Genomic DNA, 17385 nt, shown 5'->3' on the forward strand with positions numbered 1-17385 from the left:
ATGTAAAAATGCACTGCCTTTTTTTTTTTTTTTTTCGACAACCCAACTGATCATCTATTTGCCATCCATTAATAGTATTTGGTTTGGATCAAGTTTTTCCCCATACTCAGATATGGTGTGCACTATGGTATTAAATATCTTCTCATATTCCCCACATCTTCACTTGAGAACACTGCCTTACAATTTTGATACAGAGCATATACTGAGCTGCACATAATTTAATGCTTTTTGCCTCAAACCTGCCATAAAAGAATCCTAGTAAAACACCTCTCATTAAAGCATGGCATTCAGGAAATGAAAACTGGCTAAACATCAGTTTGTTTCTGGGAAATATCTAGCCAGTGCCATCAAAATGTTTCTCAGTTGTAATAGTTACTGACCATAAACTTCATTCTTAAGTGTATGCAGTTATTTCAAAATACACGTGGAGACAAGCAGTTTGTTGGTTTAACATGTTGATTCTTTTTGGTATCCCAGTTCAAATTTTCCCAGGATTTTGAAACAGACTAAACATTTCTGCTTGTGAATGACCATGACAGTTACGACATCCTTTAGACTTCTTAGTATACACAGTGTACAAATTATCAATTTTTACATGCCCAGTACAAGTAGTAGTAGTAATGGTGGAAATTCACTGTACTGTCTATATGGGGTTAAATCCTGGGACAATTTGTTTCCACATTCCCACACTGATCCAAACGGAGTTCAGAAATACATGAAATTCTATGGGCTCATGTATGTTACATGCATGCTACTTTCTCTTCTCATTTCATTGTAGAATGATCTATGCAAAATGTATATTTCCCCCTACATCATTAGCCCAAAAAACTCATCCAAGGTTCAGCTCTCTTTGTAAATACCAAATTAAGAACCTTTTGCTCCAATGTTGGTCATTGTTATGCAAGTTTCCACTAGTTCAGAAGCGACCAATTGCGAGTCAAATTGCAATTAATATTCAGCATAGATTACAAAAGGCATGCAACTATGCAGGATGTGAAATATCCAGTCTCTCAAAGTGGCTTAAGGTAGTCAGCAGCCAGCTGTTCATGGTCATCACTTTTAACCTTCTGTTGGATACGACTGATGTACGTGTTGCATTCTGTTTTGGATATGGGCATTTTATTGTTTTGAAAAGTTGTAGTTTCACAAGTTTTGTGGTACCCTAAACATTAATAGTATGTTATCCAGTAGGCAATCTCCACATAAGTCAGTGTAGTTCTGTTCTAAGAATTGTCACTTACATTTCAGGTTGACTGTGTGTGTTTGTAGTTTGTACATGACCTCTTCCACACAATCTAAACAAATCCTTTATAAGACTCAATGCCACTGGTTCTTTCGTTTTAATTCGGCTTTCATTTATTAATATTTCCTCGTGTTTCATTTATCCAAAAGTTATGGATTCACCTGAAAAAGAAAATGGTAGCATGGATTGTAAAGTTAGAGGAAAGTGCAAGGGTTAATCAGATGGGGAAACCAACACTTCCACCAGACCGCCTTCGATACCCAAAGTGTGAGGACAATGTAATGGATCTGTATTTTTAAGGAATGTATAATGTAAAAAAAAAAAAAAAAAAAAAAAAAAATTCTCATATGCTTGTTTTGTATAAAGTATTATGTATTATGGCAAAGTAATAACTTTTCAAATTGAATTAAGCAATATATGAGTAAAATCTTAACAGACTTGTCTTCATTATTTTGCAAGACGTTTTTATTGAAAAGTACAGCAGCGTTTAAGAATCTTTTAAAATACTAATTGTAGAATTAATTGCTCTGCTCATAAGATGAGGCATCACAAAGTCCTTTTTCCTGAAAATGTTTAAACACAAATTAAATAAAATTGTCCATATTTGTGTGGCAGATAGTCAACAAGGTACAGTGATATTTACCTCTACAATTCTCTGAATGGCTAGGAGATCTTTAAAGACCACATCACATAATGTAATCTTCTCTTTCATCACAGCCATAGATGCATCAAGAACTTCAAGATCATCTTGGAACTGAAAGATGCAGATCTAACATAGTATAATTGCAATTTTATCACATATCATCTACAAATTAATTAGGTCTTTAAAAATTACTCACCTGAATTTGAGAGGAGAGTGTCTGTTCAGTGCAGTCATCACTGCCTTTCTGTTTATCTGTAATAGTGATAAATTAGTGCAACTCCAGTCTTTTATTTATTTCTTTAGTCGTGTTCCTCACCTGCATGCGTCGCCATTAGGAGTTTAGAGTACAAAAAATGCCCACGTACTTATCTACTCCAGCTGATGGCGATAAGTGGCTACACATGGTGATTGCATTGATTGAGTTTTACTGAAGTCAGTTTTGCATTATGGCTAATATGAAGTGCACAGTTTCTGGTGTGGCGGTTATGCCTGCAGTTTTTATGGAAAATGTTCTGCTGTCAATGGAAAATAATCCGCAAGACGGTTCTCTCTTTCTTTGAAAGTTGTGTTGCTGGTCACTATATTAAAACTTTCAGCATAAGGGTGTGTGAAGTCAGATACTATACACGCAGAATTTTCCGACTTTTATTTTGGAAATTTTACCGATTACTATATCTGGCTTCACGAAAGCTCCACGAAGGACCACGATGCGGTAAAATAGTGAATATCGTTGCCTATGAGCTTGTATACTTTGGTTCGTGGTTTTTCGTTATCGCACGCATGCCCTCATAAACTACATAGGGTAGAAGCTATGTGTAAGGAACTTAAGACAACCGTGCTACGTTTGTTACCTCAAATTTCAAATGGGCCACTGTCACAAACCGTGAGTCTACAAGGTGAGTCTAATGGTGCATGTATAGTATGAAATAGAACAGATAGGCCAGTATAGTGTGATGCAACACAACTAGTGCATTTCAGCCAGCTGCTAATGAAATAAACCCTTTTCCCGGATTCAGTCACGTAGGTTAAAGGGCTTCATTTATAGCTGGTGAGATTCATAGCTTTGTGTAGTTCATAGATGGATAGCTAAGCAACTGGGCTTGTCAAGTTGTGACAACTCGTGTTTGAGAGAAGAATCATTTGTCTGCTATTCCCTTTTTTATATAGAGTTGACGTTATTCAGTTTTGTGTAACTGTTAAGTACATTTCTGATCAGTCTGGTCAGTTTTAATATCATGCACACTTGTTCTGAATGTCTGTTTCCTTCCTACAGATAGAGTACAGATCCTGAAGTCAACAGCACAGGCGTTAAAAGATGGACAGGTTGTGGCTGTTCCTACAGACACCATTTATGGCTTGGCTTGCTTGGCTCAGAACTCAAAAGCTATTGAGAAGTTGTACAATATCAAAGGGAGAAATGTCAGTAAACCTTTAGCCATTTGTGTTGGAGAAGTACAAGACATATATAAGTAAGTTCTCCACTTTCTTATTTAACTACCTTGTCATGCTTTTGAGTTATTGCATCCTGATCATGTTCATCCTGTATTTTGTTTTCAGGTATTGTAAAGTGGTTGTTAAAGAAGAGCTCCTTAATGAACTGCTTCCGGGACCAGTAACATTGGTCCTTGAGCGCTCTGCCACACTGAACTCTGACCTTAATCCATTTACTAAGGTGAAGCCTCGTTTAAATTAGATTTACAATATCTGACGAGCATATTATCTATAGCACTGAAGTGTCACGTTGTTGTGTTTGACTGACCCACAGCTTGTAGGAGTCCGTATACCAGACCACCTGTTTATAAGACGCTTATGTCAGATGTGCAATGAGCCACTTGCTCTAACAAGTGCTAATGTTAGTGATCAGACCAGCAGTATTGCTATTCATGTGAGTAAAGAACTTCATGAAGATTATACCTTTCTCTTCTGCACAGGTGATCAAATATGGATATGCTTTTATTGATTTCACGTTCTCTATATGCTGCTAAATTAGGAGTTTGATGAACTGTGGCCAAGCCTAGCTGTTGTAGTAGATGATGGGCCCATTGCAGACCAGAGTCGTCTGGGCTCAACAGTGGTAGACCTCTCCGTTCCTGACAAATATCGTATCATAAGACCTGGCTGGTGAGTTTCCTCCCCTAAACAAAAATGTCAGCACAGATTGTTAAAATCTATGATTACGGCTAGTAAACTGTATGCACTACCCCCCCTGCTAATCCAGGTGCTACAGATTATTTGTCCTTCCACTCTTAAATGTAATAATTGTGGGTTTTCCTTTTTGTCTGCTTTTTCCCCCTATAGTGCCTGTTCAGCAACAGTTGATGTACTTGAGAACAAATTTGGATTATCGGCAGATAATTTCAGTTAATACATTTTAAAATCTCCGCTGTCTATCTGAAGGATTTGGAAGGAAAACCAAATGGGGCGGGGGAGCCAGAAAATCTCAGGAAATGAGATGGCATTATGATATGGGATTATCATCAATGAGAATATTTGCCTACTGGATTTAAAATTTTGTTTCTGCCCATGGCTGGGTTGCTAATTACACTGAGTAAATAGTAAAAAATATTTTGGAAGTCAGAAACTTGAGTTTATTCCCTATGAGTATGAGGTTCTAAAATCAATTTGGTGGTAACTTTATTTTTGGCCTGTGTCCCCCTGCATATTCAGAGTTTGGGGTTTAATATTATTATGAGCGGATAAAGATGGAATCAGTCTTTTCTCATAGGAATATTGGACTATTAAATTTGCTACAACTAGTGGGGAAGTTTAACTTTTTGTACACAGTGGGGGCGTGGAGTGCTTGAGTCTTTATTTATTGGTCTTGTTTTATATACTGTACTCTCTGGAAGAGTTATGGTTGGTGTTTCAGGATTTTTTAAATGCAATTATAGTTTGATGTTCATCATTGAGCTTTAACCAGATTTTTACATCATTTTTGCTGCTCATTCATTGAACCACCTGGATGATCTGATCCCCTTATTGTTTGTCATTATTTGAAAAAATAAATTTCATAAATTTGTCATAGTAATGTTGCTCCAAATATATCTTGTGTAAAACACAGGAACGATTGGCCTAAAGTGAGATGTTCTAAGTGTAATTGTCTTGAATTGCATGGTGAAATTGCAGAAAATATGTGTGTTAAGTAAGCCTGCTCAGAAAAAGATTCCTTTTGTTTTGTTTAATGTTTATGCATCACAATCCAGAGTATATCTCAATTTACTTAGTGCCTTGAAATCTTGCAGAAAACATCCATGTTATTACTAATAGAAGATTAGGAAGAGTATATTTTGCATCTGAAGTGCTAATTGGCTTCAAATATGATGTTTTGTAAAGCCATGTCAGAATAGTTTGTCAAAATCTTTATTCATTCATTTTCAGAAAAAAAATATTGTAGCATCCAGGAAAGGTCTGTTTCATTGACATCTCCAGCCATTAGTAGATTTTGTTTGTTTATAATATCGTAAAAATGTTTTAATAAACCTGACCCAACTTGCAGGAGGACAAATTTCTTCAGGATAAGGAGAGTGAGTCTGTGTCCATACATGTTGAGTATCTTCTGTGATCATTTCTAAAGGACTGGTCACTAAATAGAAATTCTTGGTGATTGCCATCTCTTACAGCACATATCCCATTTACAACATCCTAACCTTTGGAGTGTAAATATGATTCTGGTGGCCTAATCCTCACAGATTACCTTCATGTACCCCAGATTACGCGGCCCATAGTTCTGCATTAATTCTAAGCCAATTTGCCTCAAGTTCTGTTTACATGAGCCACTGCTCTTTCTCTTTGCTGAACTGCTCTGCCCATTTCCTGGTCAGGTCCAGGTACAGATCGGGCCTGTATGGCTGATAGTCCAGATACAAGCGGGCGACTGTCTTTTTGGGCACTGCTCTCTCGATCTGTGTGCCCTCGTGCCACTCGTTGAAGGAGGTAACCGTGATGATCTCCGGCCGCGCGTTCAGCGCTGCTTGCAGTGCGGTCTCGTAGTACCTGCCGTTCACCCGGTTGCGAGTGTTGTGGTTGTTCCACGGCCGTACGCTGGTGTCGACGTAGCCGGGCCCCACGCTCGGCACGAACAGCAGGTTATTGCTGTCGCAAAACGCCTTGATGCCCTTCCAGTTCTGATGTGAGGAGCCGTAAGAGAACCCATTGGAAGCGAAATAAGTATACATCCCATCAAAGCCCCCGGCAAGGATGTCGTGCTTGTGCCGTTCCTCCACGATGAGCCCGATGAAGACCCCGTCGTACACGGTCCCACGCAGACTGTGTGTGCCAGTGGGGGTCAGCAATTCTGCCCAGGCCTCTGGAGGGGTCAGGTATGAGTCATAGATGTAGAACAGAGGCACGGCTTTCCCACTGCTGGTGGTGAAGCGATAGAAAGCCCTGTGATCTCCATACCTGAATGAATGAAAAAAAAGCCTTTGGTTTTCTACAGCATTGTTTTCCACTAGAAGCAAAAAGCTGTTATTTGCAGCTCTGGGTGAGAGCTTATGCTGTGTGATGGCTTAATTATTAATAGAATTCCCACAAATGCTTTACAGCATCTAATCTGACACAAGCTGGATTTACCGCAATGCTTTCAGCAAGGTATCAAAGCAAGGACTGATGATGAACTGTAGCGTATGTCACATGTGGTAAGGTAAGCGAGGGGAATGAGTGCTTTGGTGACTCAGCTTCATACCTGTCAATGATGTATTTGACATTGTCATGTACACTGTGGTCTGTCCGTCCTTTGTAGGGTTGGATATGAAATGCCACCTGGAGAGGAATAAAAACATTGAAAACAAGATCTTTTGATATGAACATATTTTCATTATCTTGACATGGGCTGTAATATTACATAACATTATTATAACTACCATTAGTTATTGGTCCTCACTTCCATGTTTTTTAAGGTCATAACTGACCTTAATCTCTTTCTAACTTGAATTGCAAAAAGAGAACAAGCTAAATTCGGATGTTTCCTATTAGTCAACATTTTGCCTTGGGTGCTTTGTGTGAACTATATACTGGATTTAAAATTGCTTTATACCAGGGTGTGAACAGTATAAACAGAAGAATACCCCAGAATTTTATTTTAACTGTCATAGATTCAGTAGGCCAAGGCAAACTAACAGACTTAAACACCTCACACACTGACATTATTGTGTATAGTCAGTGCAGGAGGTATGTTCCTTCTGATGTCCTGCCTGAGTGCCAGTCTGGGCATTTTCAGAAATGTCCTGGCTGCTCTTTTTCCACTGTCTGCCAAAAACTATTCTGTCTAGACCTCAGAAAGCAGACTAGCCTACAGCACGTTTGTCTTCCGGTGCTGTGTAACCAAGTACAAACAATGCGTGTTGTTTCACAAACGTGTGGATGACTGGGGAGTTGGGTTGTACTGCATCTGAGGGTAGTGCAGTAGTAGCTGTATTGGACCAGTACTGATCTCAGACCTCAGACAGTCGCTATAGCAGGACAGCTCTCATCTCACCCACCCCCTGATGTCATGGTGACGATAAGGCACAAGGGCGCTAATGGATTAAAGTGGAACAAGGTCACTTTGTAGGGTGCAAACATTTTCAGATCGAGACAGCAAATGAGTGTGAGGCGGAGAGCTTTGTGGATCACTCGTGATGAATGACAGATAAGTACATGGTAATGGGTTATAATGTAAAACCCATCGTATTCAAATTCAGATTTGTTTCTGGCTCCTATGTAGTTGCCACATCCTTGCTTTAGATAAAGGCTGATTGAGCTCTGTTGGAACCAAGAAGTAGAACATATTTTTGAAAGCAGTTCAAATGTATGTTAAAAACTGCATATTGCCCACCACTTTCTAAAATGTCAATTATGTGGGTGTACAGTTACATGTTTTAATGAGGGCAGCATTTGAGAAGGTCAGTGTAGTGTACAAAGTGTGTCAAATGATCAAATGACTGAAGGCATCTTATGTTCCTAATGAATTTGAATTTCTAATGGTAGTGAATGTTAGACAGTTTGATTGGGCTGTTTAAATACAATATCCAATATCCTGCTGTTATACAAAGGCAGGGAGATGCAGTAACACTCAATCAATGTGCAAATAATGGCAGTGGAACGCCTGTAGTTATAGAACTTTCCTCGTTTGTTTTCAATGGTAATAATAATCTTTATTTTTATAGCACCTTTCATGCATACATGCAACATAAAATTATAGTTTATCAAAGGATAGTGAGTGACCTCCAGTGAGACAGCCTTGTTCCTTCAACTGTTCTTTCGAAGGGAATATCACCAGATCATAAACCAAACGTGGCATTTCTGTGACATGTATTTATTGGGTGAAGTTATTCAAACCCTTCAGGACTGAAATGTTATGGCAAAGTTAACTGAAGCATGCACACAGACACAAAAACATACTTTGAACCTTTTCACTGGCCTCTGTGGGGAGCTGTGTACTGTCACAAATCCAACCTCGTTTAGGAGAGGTGTGGTTGCTCTGCCCCACTCTCACTCATTGGCTGTTCTCTTGTTCTGCTGCATAACGACAACATTCCATTGGTCTTTTATCTTTTAAAAATATGCACCCCTTGATGCCACTTTTTTTGCCTATGAACTTCTCTCGATCCAAGATGGAGTATGTAGGTCTGGACAGAATTCTGGAGGGACTCAATAATTCTAGATGAGATAACTAAAGCCTGTCTGTTTTTATAACTGAATTTAAATTTCAGTTTCTGCTAACAGTAGGGTAGAGTTGACTCTGCGCTCTGATTACCACCTGTGTAAAATGTCTCAGGTTCTCCACGTGTCCGTGTTCTTTCCATTCTGATAGCGTGAGTAGCTGTTGTTGTTCCTATAGAGTGATTGTGGATGTGTGATGTGTCATCCTGAAGGTCCAGTAGAGGATTCACATTCTCCATCCACAATAAATGAGATTTTGTTGCATAGCAAAATCACTAATATTTAGTGTCAACAATAATGAACCCTCACTTCCACTTCCAGTGATGTGCATGACAGCTGCTCCAGTGACAGTAGCAGTGATGTGGTGATTCTAGACATGCTGGCTCCACAATGAAAGAGTTGCATTGGGTGATCACAGGTATTGCACTGCACTATAACATAACTGGGAATGATAAGATGCTGCATACATTATTAATGGGACTCAACAGGGCTAATGTGCCCATCTCTCATTGCTCAGTAATTCACACAGACACGACCCTCATATTGCCCAATGGCTCATCAGCGTGGTATTGGCAATAGTGGGCAGGTGTGTAAACACACTAACAACCACCCTGAGGTGTAGGTATGTAATGGGCTCATTCACCCGAATCTCAACAACTTAAGTACTGCTACATTAAAGGAAGAGAGCTGACATCATCATTGTGGATGTCAGAAAGGCTCAGATAATGATTTCAGATGTGAACATTTCAATGTGCAAAGGTCATATAACATGTCTTTCCAAGATCCTCTCAGTCATCTGCTCAGCATGTTAATGAGGAGTTCTGATGTTACATGGGTTGGATTACGAAGAGGTGTAATCTAACCCATAGATTACAGAGGCTAAATGTTTGATGAGGGCTATTGGACAATAGCAGAAGGTAAAGGAGAACCAGAGCCCACTGGATTACACTCAGATGGCATGTTCATCCTAATTAGATTTTATACAAGTGCTTCCCATTGTGTTTTTTTCAGTAATTTTCACTGAAGGTGTTAGTTATACTTAACAACCTCACTTCTCTTTTCATACGTACCCAGTGGTCACGTGACACTAATGACAATGTACCAGCTTGTACTATAACAAACCACAGACTATAATTCAAAACCCTTACACTTGATTGAACCTAAACAAGTCAGCCATACCTGCTGATGCGGGATGACCCATGTTTACCTTTAAACTGTGCCTGAGGGCTGTGTCGAGGATCGAGGGTACCAGGTCCTCAGTGGGTTCCCCGTTGTCATCAGCCAAACCCGGAGGAAACCATGAGAGCACCAGAACACCTGAACTCACATAGAAGACCAGATTTACAGGCCTGGACACCACATATGAGTATATACTGAACTGAATCTCTTTACCACAAGACATTTTTTGTTTTAACCTATATGGGTATTAGTTTTCAAGAATTCAGGTCTAGTCAATATCTGTTTAAGACTTTCTGTTTGTTTGTAAGTGCAGGAAATTACCCAGTGTTGGCATGAAACTGTTTGGACGGTTCACACTCAAATAAATCACATAAACAACGTAATACATTTTTCCAATTATTAGGCCAATTATTTAACATTGCTACTACAGCTTACTGGCGTGTTGTCCAACATACCCTAATATGATTTTTAAGACCAATCCATTTATTAAACTGGCCTCTTTTTTCTTGTCTTGGCATATTCCATCCAATGCTTGCTCCATTAGTAATGCCATACACTTTTGGCAGGCACTGACACATTAGCCATGCACTCAATTAATTAAAGACTACAGACCTAATAACACTCATAGCCAGACAGACTGCTCGTGTTCTCACTGAGAAACTAGACTTCACTGGTGTCATTGGCATTGTTCTGAAGGGGCCGGCATTTGAATAAGCTCCCCTGATTTTTGTAAACTGAATGATTTGAATGAAATCATTTACATAAGTTAAAGTTGTAATGGTTTCTTGGTGCTTAAAATATTTTAGACTAGGTGCACACAGACGTTCCACCGATCCGTCGCCGTCTGTAATGTAAAGCCAGAAGTGTGGAGCTGTCCACTGTCTCGGTGCTGAAAGTCTTGCTACTCTAACGCGCTATTGTGCTCCAGCTGACACAAACCATCATCTGAACATGGATTTATGGTGACCGCGCTATACACTGTACCTGCCGCTGCCTCTCCAATTTGCTCCATGTGTGACTCCAACACTTTTGGGTCCCTCGAGCTGTACGGGCCCAGTTCAGGGTAGAAACTAGAGCCGATGTCCTCCGGTGGTGAGTGTTTTCCTTTTGGATAGCTGGCAGCGATTTTGGGGTCCCAGTGAGGTACCAGGATGTGGTCCCAATGAAGGTATCTCTTATCCATCTGTGGGTTCCCATACCACATGTAGTAAAATATATGAACATCATAGAATATACCTTTCTCCGGACTAGAGTTTGAGCCCGTTAGTTTTGTGTTGCTTGCTGCAACGCGTGCTTGACCAGGCGAGGGTACAGCATCGTTTACGACGGAGCGCCTGTTAACTTTATCGCCTATTATCGGCAACACGTCAAGCCCCGGAGACAGATCCGAGAATCCATCACTTGGTTTTAGAGTTCTCAAGCCCATCATAGTTCCAAGCACAAAGAGAGTGAACAGAAACAGAGCCACGCAAGCCCTTCTTCGCATTCGAGCCATCGCTGAAGTCTTGTGTAGTTGTGAGGATAATTAAGAAAACGAGAAGAGAATTCGTAACCTAAACGCTAACTGTACAGATAACATTCACAAATTAATAAACGTTTGAAAACTAGTTAGTTCGGACTATACGCTCAATTCCATAGAGACATTCTGTAATGAATATTGTAGGCTAACACATTATTGCAAATGACAGTGTAACGATTGCGTTATCAATGATCATACTGCACATTAAAGTGCAATGTTTATTTAAATTTAGACAAGCTTAGAGACGCATCGACTCTGTCCCGTTAGGCTAATAAACTCTACACGTATTTATTACCCTTGGATTTAGCAGACTACTTTTCTAGAATGAAATCAAAACAAGAGAAGGGGGAACACATGAACACGAAGTCTCTCATGAGTATTTCGAGCATGATATCCGAGGTAGTCGTCCCGCTACGTTTAATCTCTAAATCCGTTGAATGTATCAATCCAAGGTCTGTTCGTTTTGCCAGCAACAGAGAGAACCTCCGTTTTCTTAATCGCTCGCCTAGTTGGTAAACGCAGCGCTCTTTGAAGTACTCGCAATGGTTGCGTTAAACCGCAGCACTGAAGCATAACGTTTGAGAATCTAGCGTTTCCCAGTCGCAACACAATACGTACGCGCGCCGCGCTTGGTGTCCACTGCTGTCTCTGCGCTTGTCCTCGACACAGGGGCGGAGTCTTCTCTGATTTGTCATATAATTGTTCCGCGCTAAGAAATGAAGGAACGACTTGCGCGGCTGTCTTGACTGCCGTAGAAGGGCTGTGTTTCTAATCCCGGTGTCTAGACGAGCCCTGTAACGCTCCTACGTGTCCCCCGTTGTAGTTTCGCTGTTCATGAATTCAACATGTGTGTGGCACATCAGGAAAAACACTACAATTTACACTGCAGAAGTATTCTATGTACCACACACACACACACACACACAGTGTAACTAGGAATACAAATGATGGCCACAACTGTAAATACCTTAAGCCACATGACTACATTAGGCCTAAATGTCATTTGTCAGTCAACTTTCGTCTATTCCTTATTTTGTTGATATGGCACAAGGACTTCCCCACGATTAGGCTACTGATAATAAAATAGTTTCACACAACTATTACCTAATTTCTATATATTTATGAAATGAGAAAAGAGGCAGAAAGCAATGATAATTACTAATGTGTAGTTGATATAATTGTTAAACATAGTGGAAAGTATTCAATAAATTACAATTTACATATTTGCAGTTCATTAGCAGGTAGGCTACATTAAATTAAACTCAAATAGCCTAAGTAAAACGCTCAGAAATAGTGGTAATGTATAAAACTTACAATAAATGTGTTTATATTTTGTAGGAATGTATACCATTTACAGGTATTATCAAACAGTAATAATCTTTAGAAAGGAAATTAGGCTTCTGGCATTACACCCAAGAGTTAGGAGCGAGGACCTTTAAATAGCGTAGACTCGATTCAGTGCGCACGAGGACAAGGTGCACGAGGACCTTGAAAAGCTGGATTGTCAAAGTCTCTAACTGGTGGACATTGGGACCAGAGAAGTGAACTTGTGGTTGATGTGGTCTGTGAAGGCTGTCTGAGTACGGGCCGGGGGATGGCATTACATTTTCTTTTGTTACTTTATGATAATTGTTTTGACACCTAAAAATTTAAAAGGACAAGACAGTATATACTGCAGTTTATGATCTTTTCACTTTTCACATTTATCTACTGTATAAATATACAAAAATAAAGGTTGCTTGGCAAATACCAGACGTTTGGCTTGCAGTAACTGAACTAAACAATGATTTTAACGATATGGCCACTAGAGTGCAGTGCAGGGTGAATAAATGTGCACTCACACTCTTCCTGTTTTTTCGATTTCAATGTTTAGATTTTTCAAAAGATTTCTAAATTGTTCTAATTACTGAATAAACTATCAGTGGATGTATCACTTTCGGTGCTTTATTGCACACAATCATTATATAAACCACTTAAATGTGACATAGGATGTGTGTGTGTGTGCACGGACGTAGTTTTGGGGGGGGACGGGGGGGACATGTCCCCCCCACTTTTTCAAAAGCCGGTTTTGGTCCCCCCCAGTTTTTACAGTTAAAACCAAATATTTAAGTAGTGACAGTCATGTCCCCCCCACTTTTTAACGGTAAAAAAACCAATATCCAAATAGCGACAAATCTAGCACTAGGATCATGCAGCACCCCCCCCCCCCCCCCCCGCTTAACAGTTCGCCACCCCAGGTTGTGTCCCCCCCACTTGTGAAATCAAAACTACGTCCATGTGTGTGTGTGTGTGTGTGTGTGTGTGTGTGTGTGTGTGTGTGTGTGTGTGTGTGTGTGTGTGTGTGTGTGTGTGTGTGTGTGTGAGTGTGTGTGCACTGAAGGTTTATTGACTGGATGTTGCCTTATTGCATCACCTTGGAAACAATGGCTTGATCAGCTGGCATGCAGACGCAGCCTAATATTGATTGTTTGGGTAAGTTTGGAAGAGCAGTGATTGTTTTCCTCCTTTACCTGGTGTCTGTTCTCTGTTCACATGGGGTAATAACAGTACGTCTTTTGTCCAAAGACCTCTCTTTAAATGCCTCCTCTCTCTCAAATAAATATGTAGTTTGAAAGTGCAAAAAAGCTGTTTGACTCTGGTATGTTGTAAATTTTATATAGCGACTGTTCACCATTAAAAAGAAAAGACAATTTATTTACTTATGAATGTAATTACTCTGAGGCTTTAATGAAACATATGCATTCATCATTAGATAATTTGAGCTATAAAAGTATCATTATTATTCCATGCAGATCAGTATACCAGTTTAAAATGCTTAAACGGATTCAATAAAAGCCAGTCTAGTATATTCACACCTTATCAGTTGGATCAAACTGGCTTCATTATTTATCAACGTGTCTATGACCAACACCTTGCAATAATATATTTTAGTTCACATGGTTGAGTAGCTACAATTCTAATAACACCAAGATCAATCATTTAGTTCCCAGGGAGGACGGGTACAGCCATACAGATAAAGATGTGTGTTGCGACTGCACTGTCTGCAAAGTGTTCTGTCATAGAGTCTTATAGATCTATCATTCTTCAGTTAAAAAGTCAAAAAGTCAAAATATTTTAATATTATTCTGTAAATGATGTGTGTGAATTATTAGCATACCTTAAATCACTGCGACCTCTCAATAATGCAAGACTTGGGAGAACAGAATGAAATCTATGAATTCTGAATGGGTTCCTCAATCCTTCTGTTATACAGATGCAGACAAAATCGCCTCTAACATTTCCTGGATCCACCATGCTAATATCTGAACAGGGTTCCCAGGACCACTGGAAGCAAAATATTCCACAACATCAGCTAGTGTATCCAATGAAGGGTCTTTGTTGAATGTTTGTTCTGCTTTTTAGCTTGTCAAGCACACTTGTAATATTTATCAACAAAAAGGTTTATGTCTCTGGGTCCCTCTAGAATCCATGTCACGTCATAGTTGAAATAATGTTTTAGAAGTCTTCACATTCGTGGTTTGATAATGGGAGAACCTTTACAAGTCTTCCACATGTATGTGCTAGTATGATGGATTCAGTGGCCAAATGATGATAACTGCATCTGCACATCAACTGTTATCCATGGAGAGTCCTTCATTGTGCTTGGGAAATTAACACATCTACCATTGTTTTAATATATTGCCACAAAGGTGGAGATTTAGGAACAACCTTTTTATTTCAAGTGCTTGGCCTTCTGTATATTGGTAAATTAATATGTCTCCTATTTAAATTCATGAGAAATGGGAAACCATTGATGACTTCTGAAGAGTTCATACAAAACTCTTCAGAATATATATAATGCAATAAAATATAATGAATTATTCTATTTTAATGTTCTTCTTCGAATTACTTTTAATTCATGTATTTTTTAGAATTACTACATAATCTATATGTGTATAGAATATTCGGCATTGATTTTTAAGCTATTCTTAGTCATGATATTTCTAACATCTCTATAATCACTTTAAATAACGTAATTTTTCCTTACGACAACTATCATTTGTTCATTAGTAGTTTTTATTTTTAAGTCAGCATAAATGCTAACATTTAACAATATTATTTACCAACGTATGCATTGAGGCCTATATGTACAGAACTGGGTAGGTTACTACCCAGAACAAATAGGCTTAAATCCAATGTAGTCCTATTAAATGTAAAATCTCAATAATCAACAACAGCCAATGTAACTGTAAACTTTTACACGTAAGGAAACTCATAACTAACGTCTATTCCATTATCTTCGTGGCAAAGCGACACAGACATTAGAACTTCCTGTCATCTAACTTAGATCATCATCATAAGTAATAAGTATCTCTCACGCCCATTGTGCATTTAAAAACAAGACGGCAGTATTTCCGCACGGAATGCTGTCTTAGCCAAGGAAGGAAGGGACCTCGTGTTAATGATTCGGTTCAATGGACCTGCACGCTCTAATCCTACCTTTTATTTTAATCAATGCATTTTATTTTATCAATGCATTTTTATTGGTTGAACGCTGTGCTGAAATCTCGCGCCTCTGAATTTCAAAGCCCAGTGTTTTTACTATTTATCCAGTATTTTCACTATTTAGCCCAGTGTTTTCACTATTTATCCAGTATTTTCACTATTTAGCCCAGTGTTTTCACTATTTAGCCCAGTGTTTTCGAATGTCAGAATTGTCGTACTTCCAAAACTGTGTTATTTGGCTGATCTATAAGCCACAAATCTGATGTCCGGCAGCTAAATAACGTGTATCATTCTGGAGTAATAGCAGAAGACACCTAACTTCAGGGAAGGTGAAGATTTAGTCCTGAATGAAATAACCGTATTCAATTGTATTGCTTGAAATATGGTCGAATTCATTTAAGGTCAATTGTGCTCTAGAAATAGACACACTGAACACCATCTCCGCAGGAAAAGAACCATTACTTCTGTTCATGTATACTTTTTTCGTGTTTATAATAAGAAAATTAATGAGAAAATACGCTTTAGACACATATATACATGATGCCATAAGACATCTTATTTCACTCGACAGTACGTGCACCGACAAGCATGCACAGTAACGGCACTGACGAAGTCCTTGGAATGGAAAAATAGCCTACTGTACTTTATGAGGAAAGGCGTATGGGGCCTAATAGCGCAAATTAAACTTGTTTTTCTTTACTCGGCAGTTGGCTTGCAAAAAGTCGAATCAATCTGTGTGTGTGTGTGTGTGTGTGTGTGTGTGTGTGTGTGTGTGTGTGTGTGTGTGTGTGTGTGTGTGTGTGTGTGTGTGTGTGTGTGTGTGTGTGTGTGTGTATTGACGTGTCTATAGGCTACATTCAGCTAATAGCCTACAGTAAAACCATCCAACTGAGATACATTATGTTCATCTGGATAATCTTCTGATAGTCGATCTTCTGATAACATTAACATAATTGGTTAGCATTTCTTGTACATTTGCCTATTTACCGTGATTTTATACTTTGGTTTGGATAGGCTTCGATTAACCCACTAACAAATGTTTAAAAGTAATGCGTTCATGCGTTCTCTATTTTAGATTAAGCTATCTCTTATCTTATCTATTCAGTGGATATTTTTAAACACCTTGGTGTTTGGCAATTGTAATTATCCAAACAAGTAAAAACACAAATGTTTAGAAAATATGCCTGAGTAGCGCGTTGCTTATGCAGTTGCAATCTTTAATTGAGTGGTCAACGCAGACTAGAACTTCCACGCTGCAAAGTATCATCACGGTCACACAGATATTCCTTCTCTCACGAACTGGTCTATCCGTGATGGAGTTTCGTTTATCTTAAAAATGACGCCTACAAATTATAGAATAAAAAATAAAACTGTTACAAATAAATTTATTCCCATTATGTTCTTTGTGTTAAAGGAATGGCGACGCAAAATCACATCATTTTTAACAAGGTTAAAATGTTTAAAAACTTGCACTTCTACAATCATGCTCAATATTTGGGAATTTGACTTTGAACTTTCTGTTTTATAAAATAAAAAGCTACCGAACACGCCCACAAGAGGGCGGGATCATATACCTTTGACAGCTGTGACCAGACATCAGTTCGGGCCCCGACCTCCATGAAAATATTCCAGACACGGAGGAAGCTCAGATTTGCGAATGTATAGCCTATATTA

General features: G+C 39.0%; 2 protein-coding genes and 1 long non-coding RNA gene across 4 annotated transcripts; 1 reads left to right on the plus strand and 2 right to left on the minus strand.

The window, feature by feature from the left end:
* Nucleotides 1-1662: 1662 nt before the first annotated feature.
* LOC143474348 (uncharacterized) lies at nt 1663-2434 on the minus strand. 2 transcript variants are annotated; one of them, XR_013120744.1, is made up of 4 exons: nt 2203-2434; nt 2083-2138; nt 1887-2012; nt 1663-1806 (listed from the first exon to the last, which is right to left on the minus strand). It is a non-coding gene; the product is annotated as an uncharacterized LOC143474348 (long non-coding RNA). The 2 variants fall into 2 exon arrangements; XR_013120745.1 differs by having other exon boundaries at nt 1887-1997; nt 2203-2248.
* Nucleotides 2316-4914, plus strand: yrdc (yrdC N(6)-threonylcarbamoyltransferase domain containing). The gene is made up of 6 exons (XM_076971802.1): nt 2316-2782; nt 3160-3355; nt 3444-3558; nt 3652-3771; nt 3877-4007; nt 4185-4914. The coding sequence occupies exons 1-6, from the start codon at nt 2623-2625 to the stop codon at nt 4249-4251; spliced, it is 789 nt and encodes a 262-aa protein (XP_076827917.1). The 5' UTR covers nt 2316-2622; the 3' UTR covers nt 4252-4914.
* A 599-nt stretch (nt 4915-5513) lies between these two features.
* LOC143474346 (glycoprotein endo-alpha-1,2-mannosidase-like protein) lies at nt 5514-11856 on the minus strand. The gene is made up of 4 exons (XM_076971801.1): nt 10692-11856; nt 9736-9845; nt 6571-6647; nt 5514-6287 (listed from the first exon to the last, which is right to left on the minus strand). Exons 1-4 carry the CDS (start codon nt 11200-11202, stop codon nt 5651-5653), a joined length of 1335 nt encoding a protein of 444 aa, XP_076827916.1. The 5' UTR covers nt 11203-11856; the 3' UTR covers nt 5514-5650.
* Between the last annotated feature and the right edge of the window lie 5529 nt (nt 11857-17385).

This window comes from Brachyhypopomus gauderio, chromosome 13 (genome assembly GCF_052324685.1).
Source record: "Brachyhypopomus gauderio isolate BG-103 chromosome 13, BGAUD_0.2, whole genome shotgun sequence".
Classification (NCBI taxonomy): domain Eukaryota; kingdom Metazoa; phylum Chordata; class Actinopteri; order Gymnotiformes; family Hypopomidae; genus Brachyhypopomus; species Brachyhypopomus gauderio.

What these genes read in the sequence shown, in the direction of transcription:
- yrdc (XM_076971802.1), top strand. Translation starts at nt 2,623, where the DNA reads ATGAGCTTGTATACTTTGGTTCGTGGTTTTTCGTTATCGCACGCATGC. An exon ending in GAAGTACAAGACATATATAA is followed by an intron (nt 3,356 to 3,443) that starts GTAAGTTCTCCA and finishes TTTTGTTTTCAG; the next exon opens with GTATTGTAAAGTGGTTGTTA. An exon ending in CCAGCAGTATTGCTATTCAT is followed by an intron (nt 3,772 to 3,876) that starts GTGAGTAAAGAA and finishes CTGCTAAATTAG; the next exon opens with GAGTTTGATGAACTGTGGCC.
- LOC143474346 (XM_076971801.1), bottom strand. Translation starts at nt 11,202, where the DNA reads ATGGCTCGAATGCGAAGAAGGGCTTGCGTGGCTCTGTTTCTGTTCACT. An exon ending in CCCTCAGGCACAGTTTAAAG is followed by an intron (nt 6,648 to 9,735) that starts GTAAACATGGGT and finishes ATTCCTCTCCAG; the next exon opens with GTGGCATTTCATATCCAACC. An exon ending in GTCAAATACATCATTGACAG is followed by an intron (nt 6,288 to 6,570) that starts GTATGAAGCTGA and finishes TCATTCATTCAG; the next exon opens with GTATGGAGATCACAGGGCTT.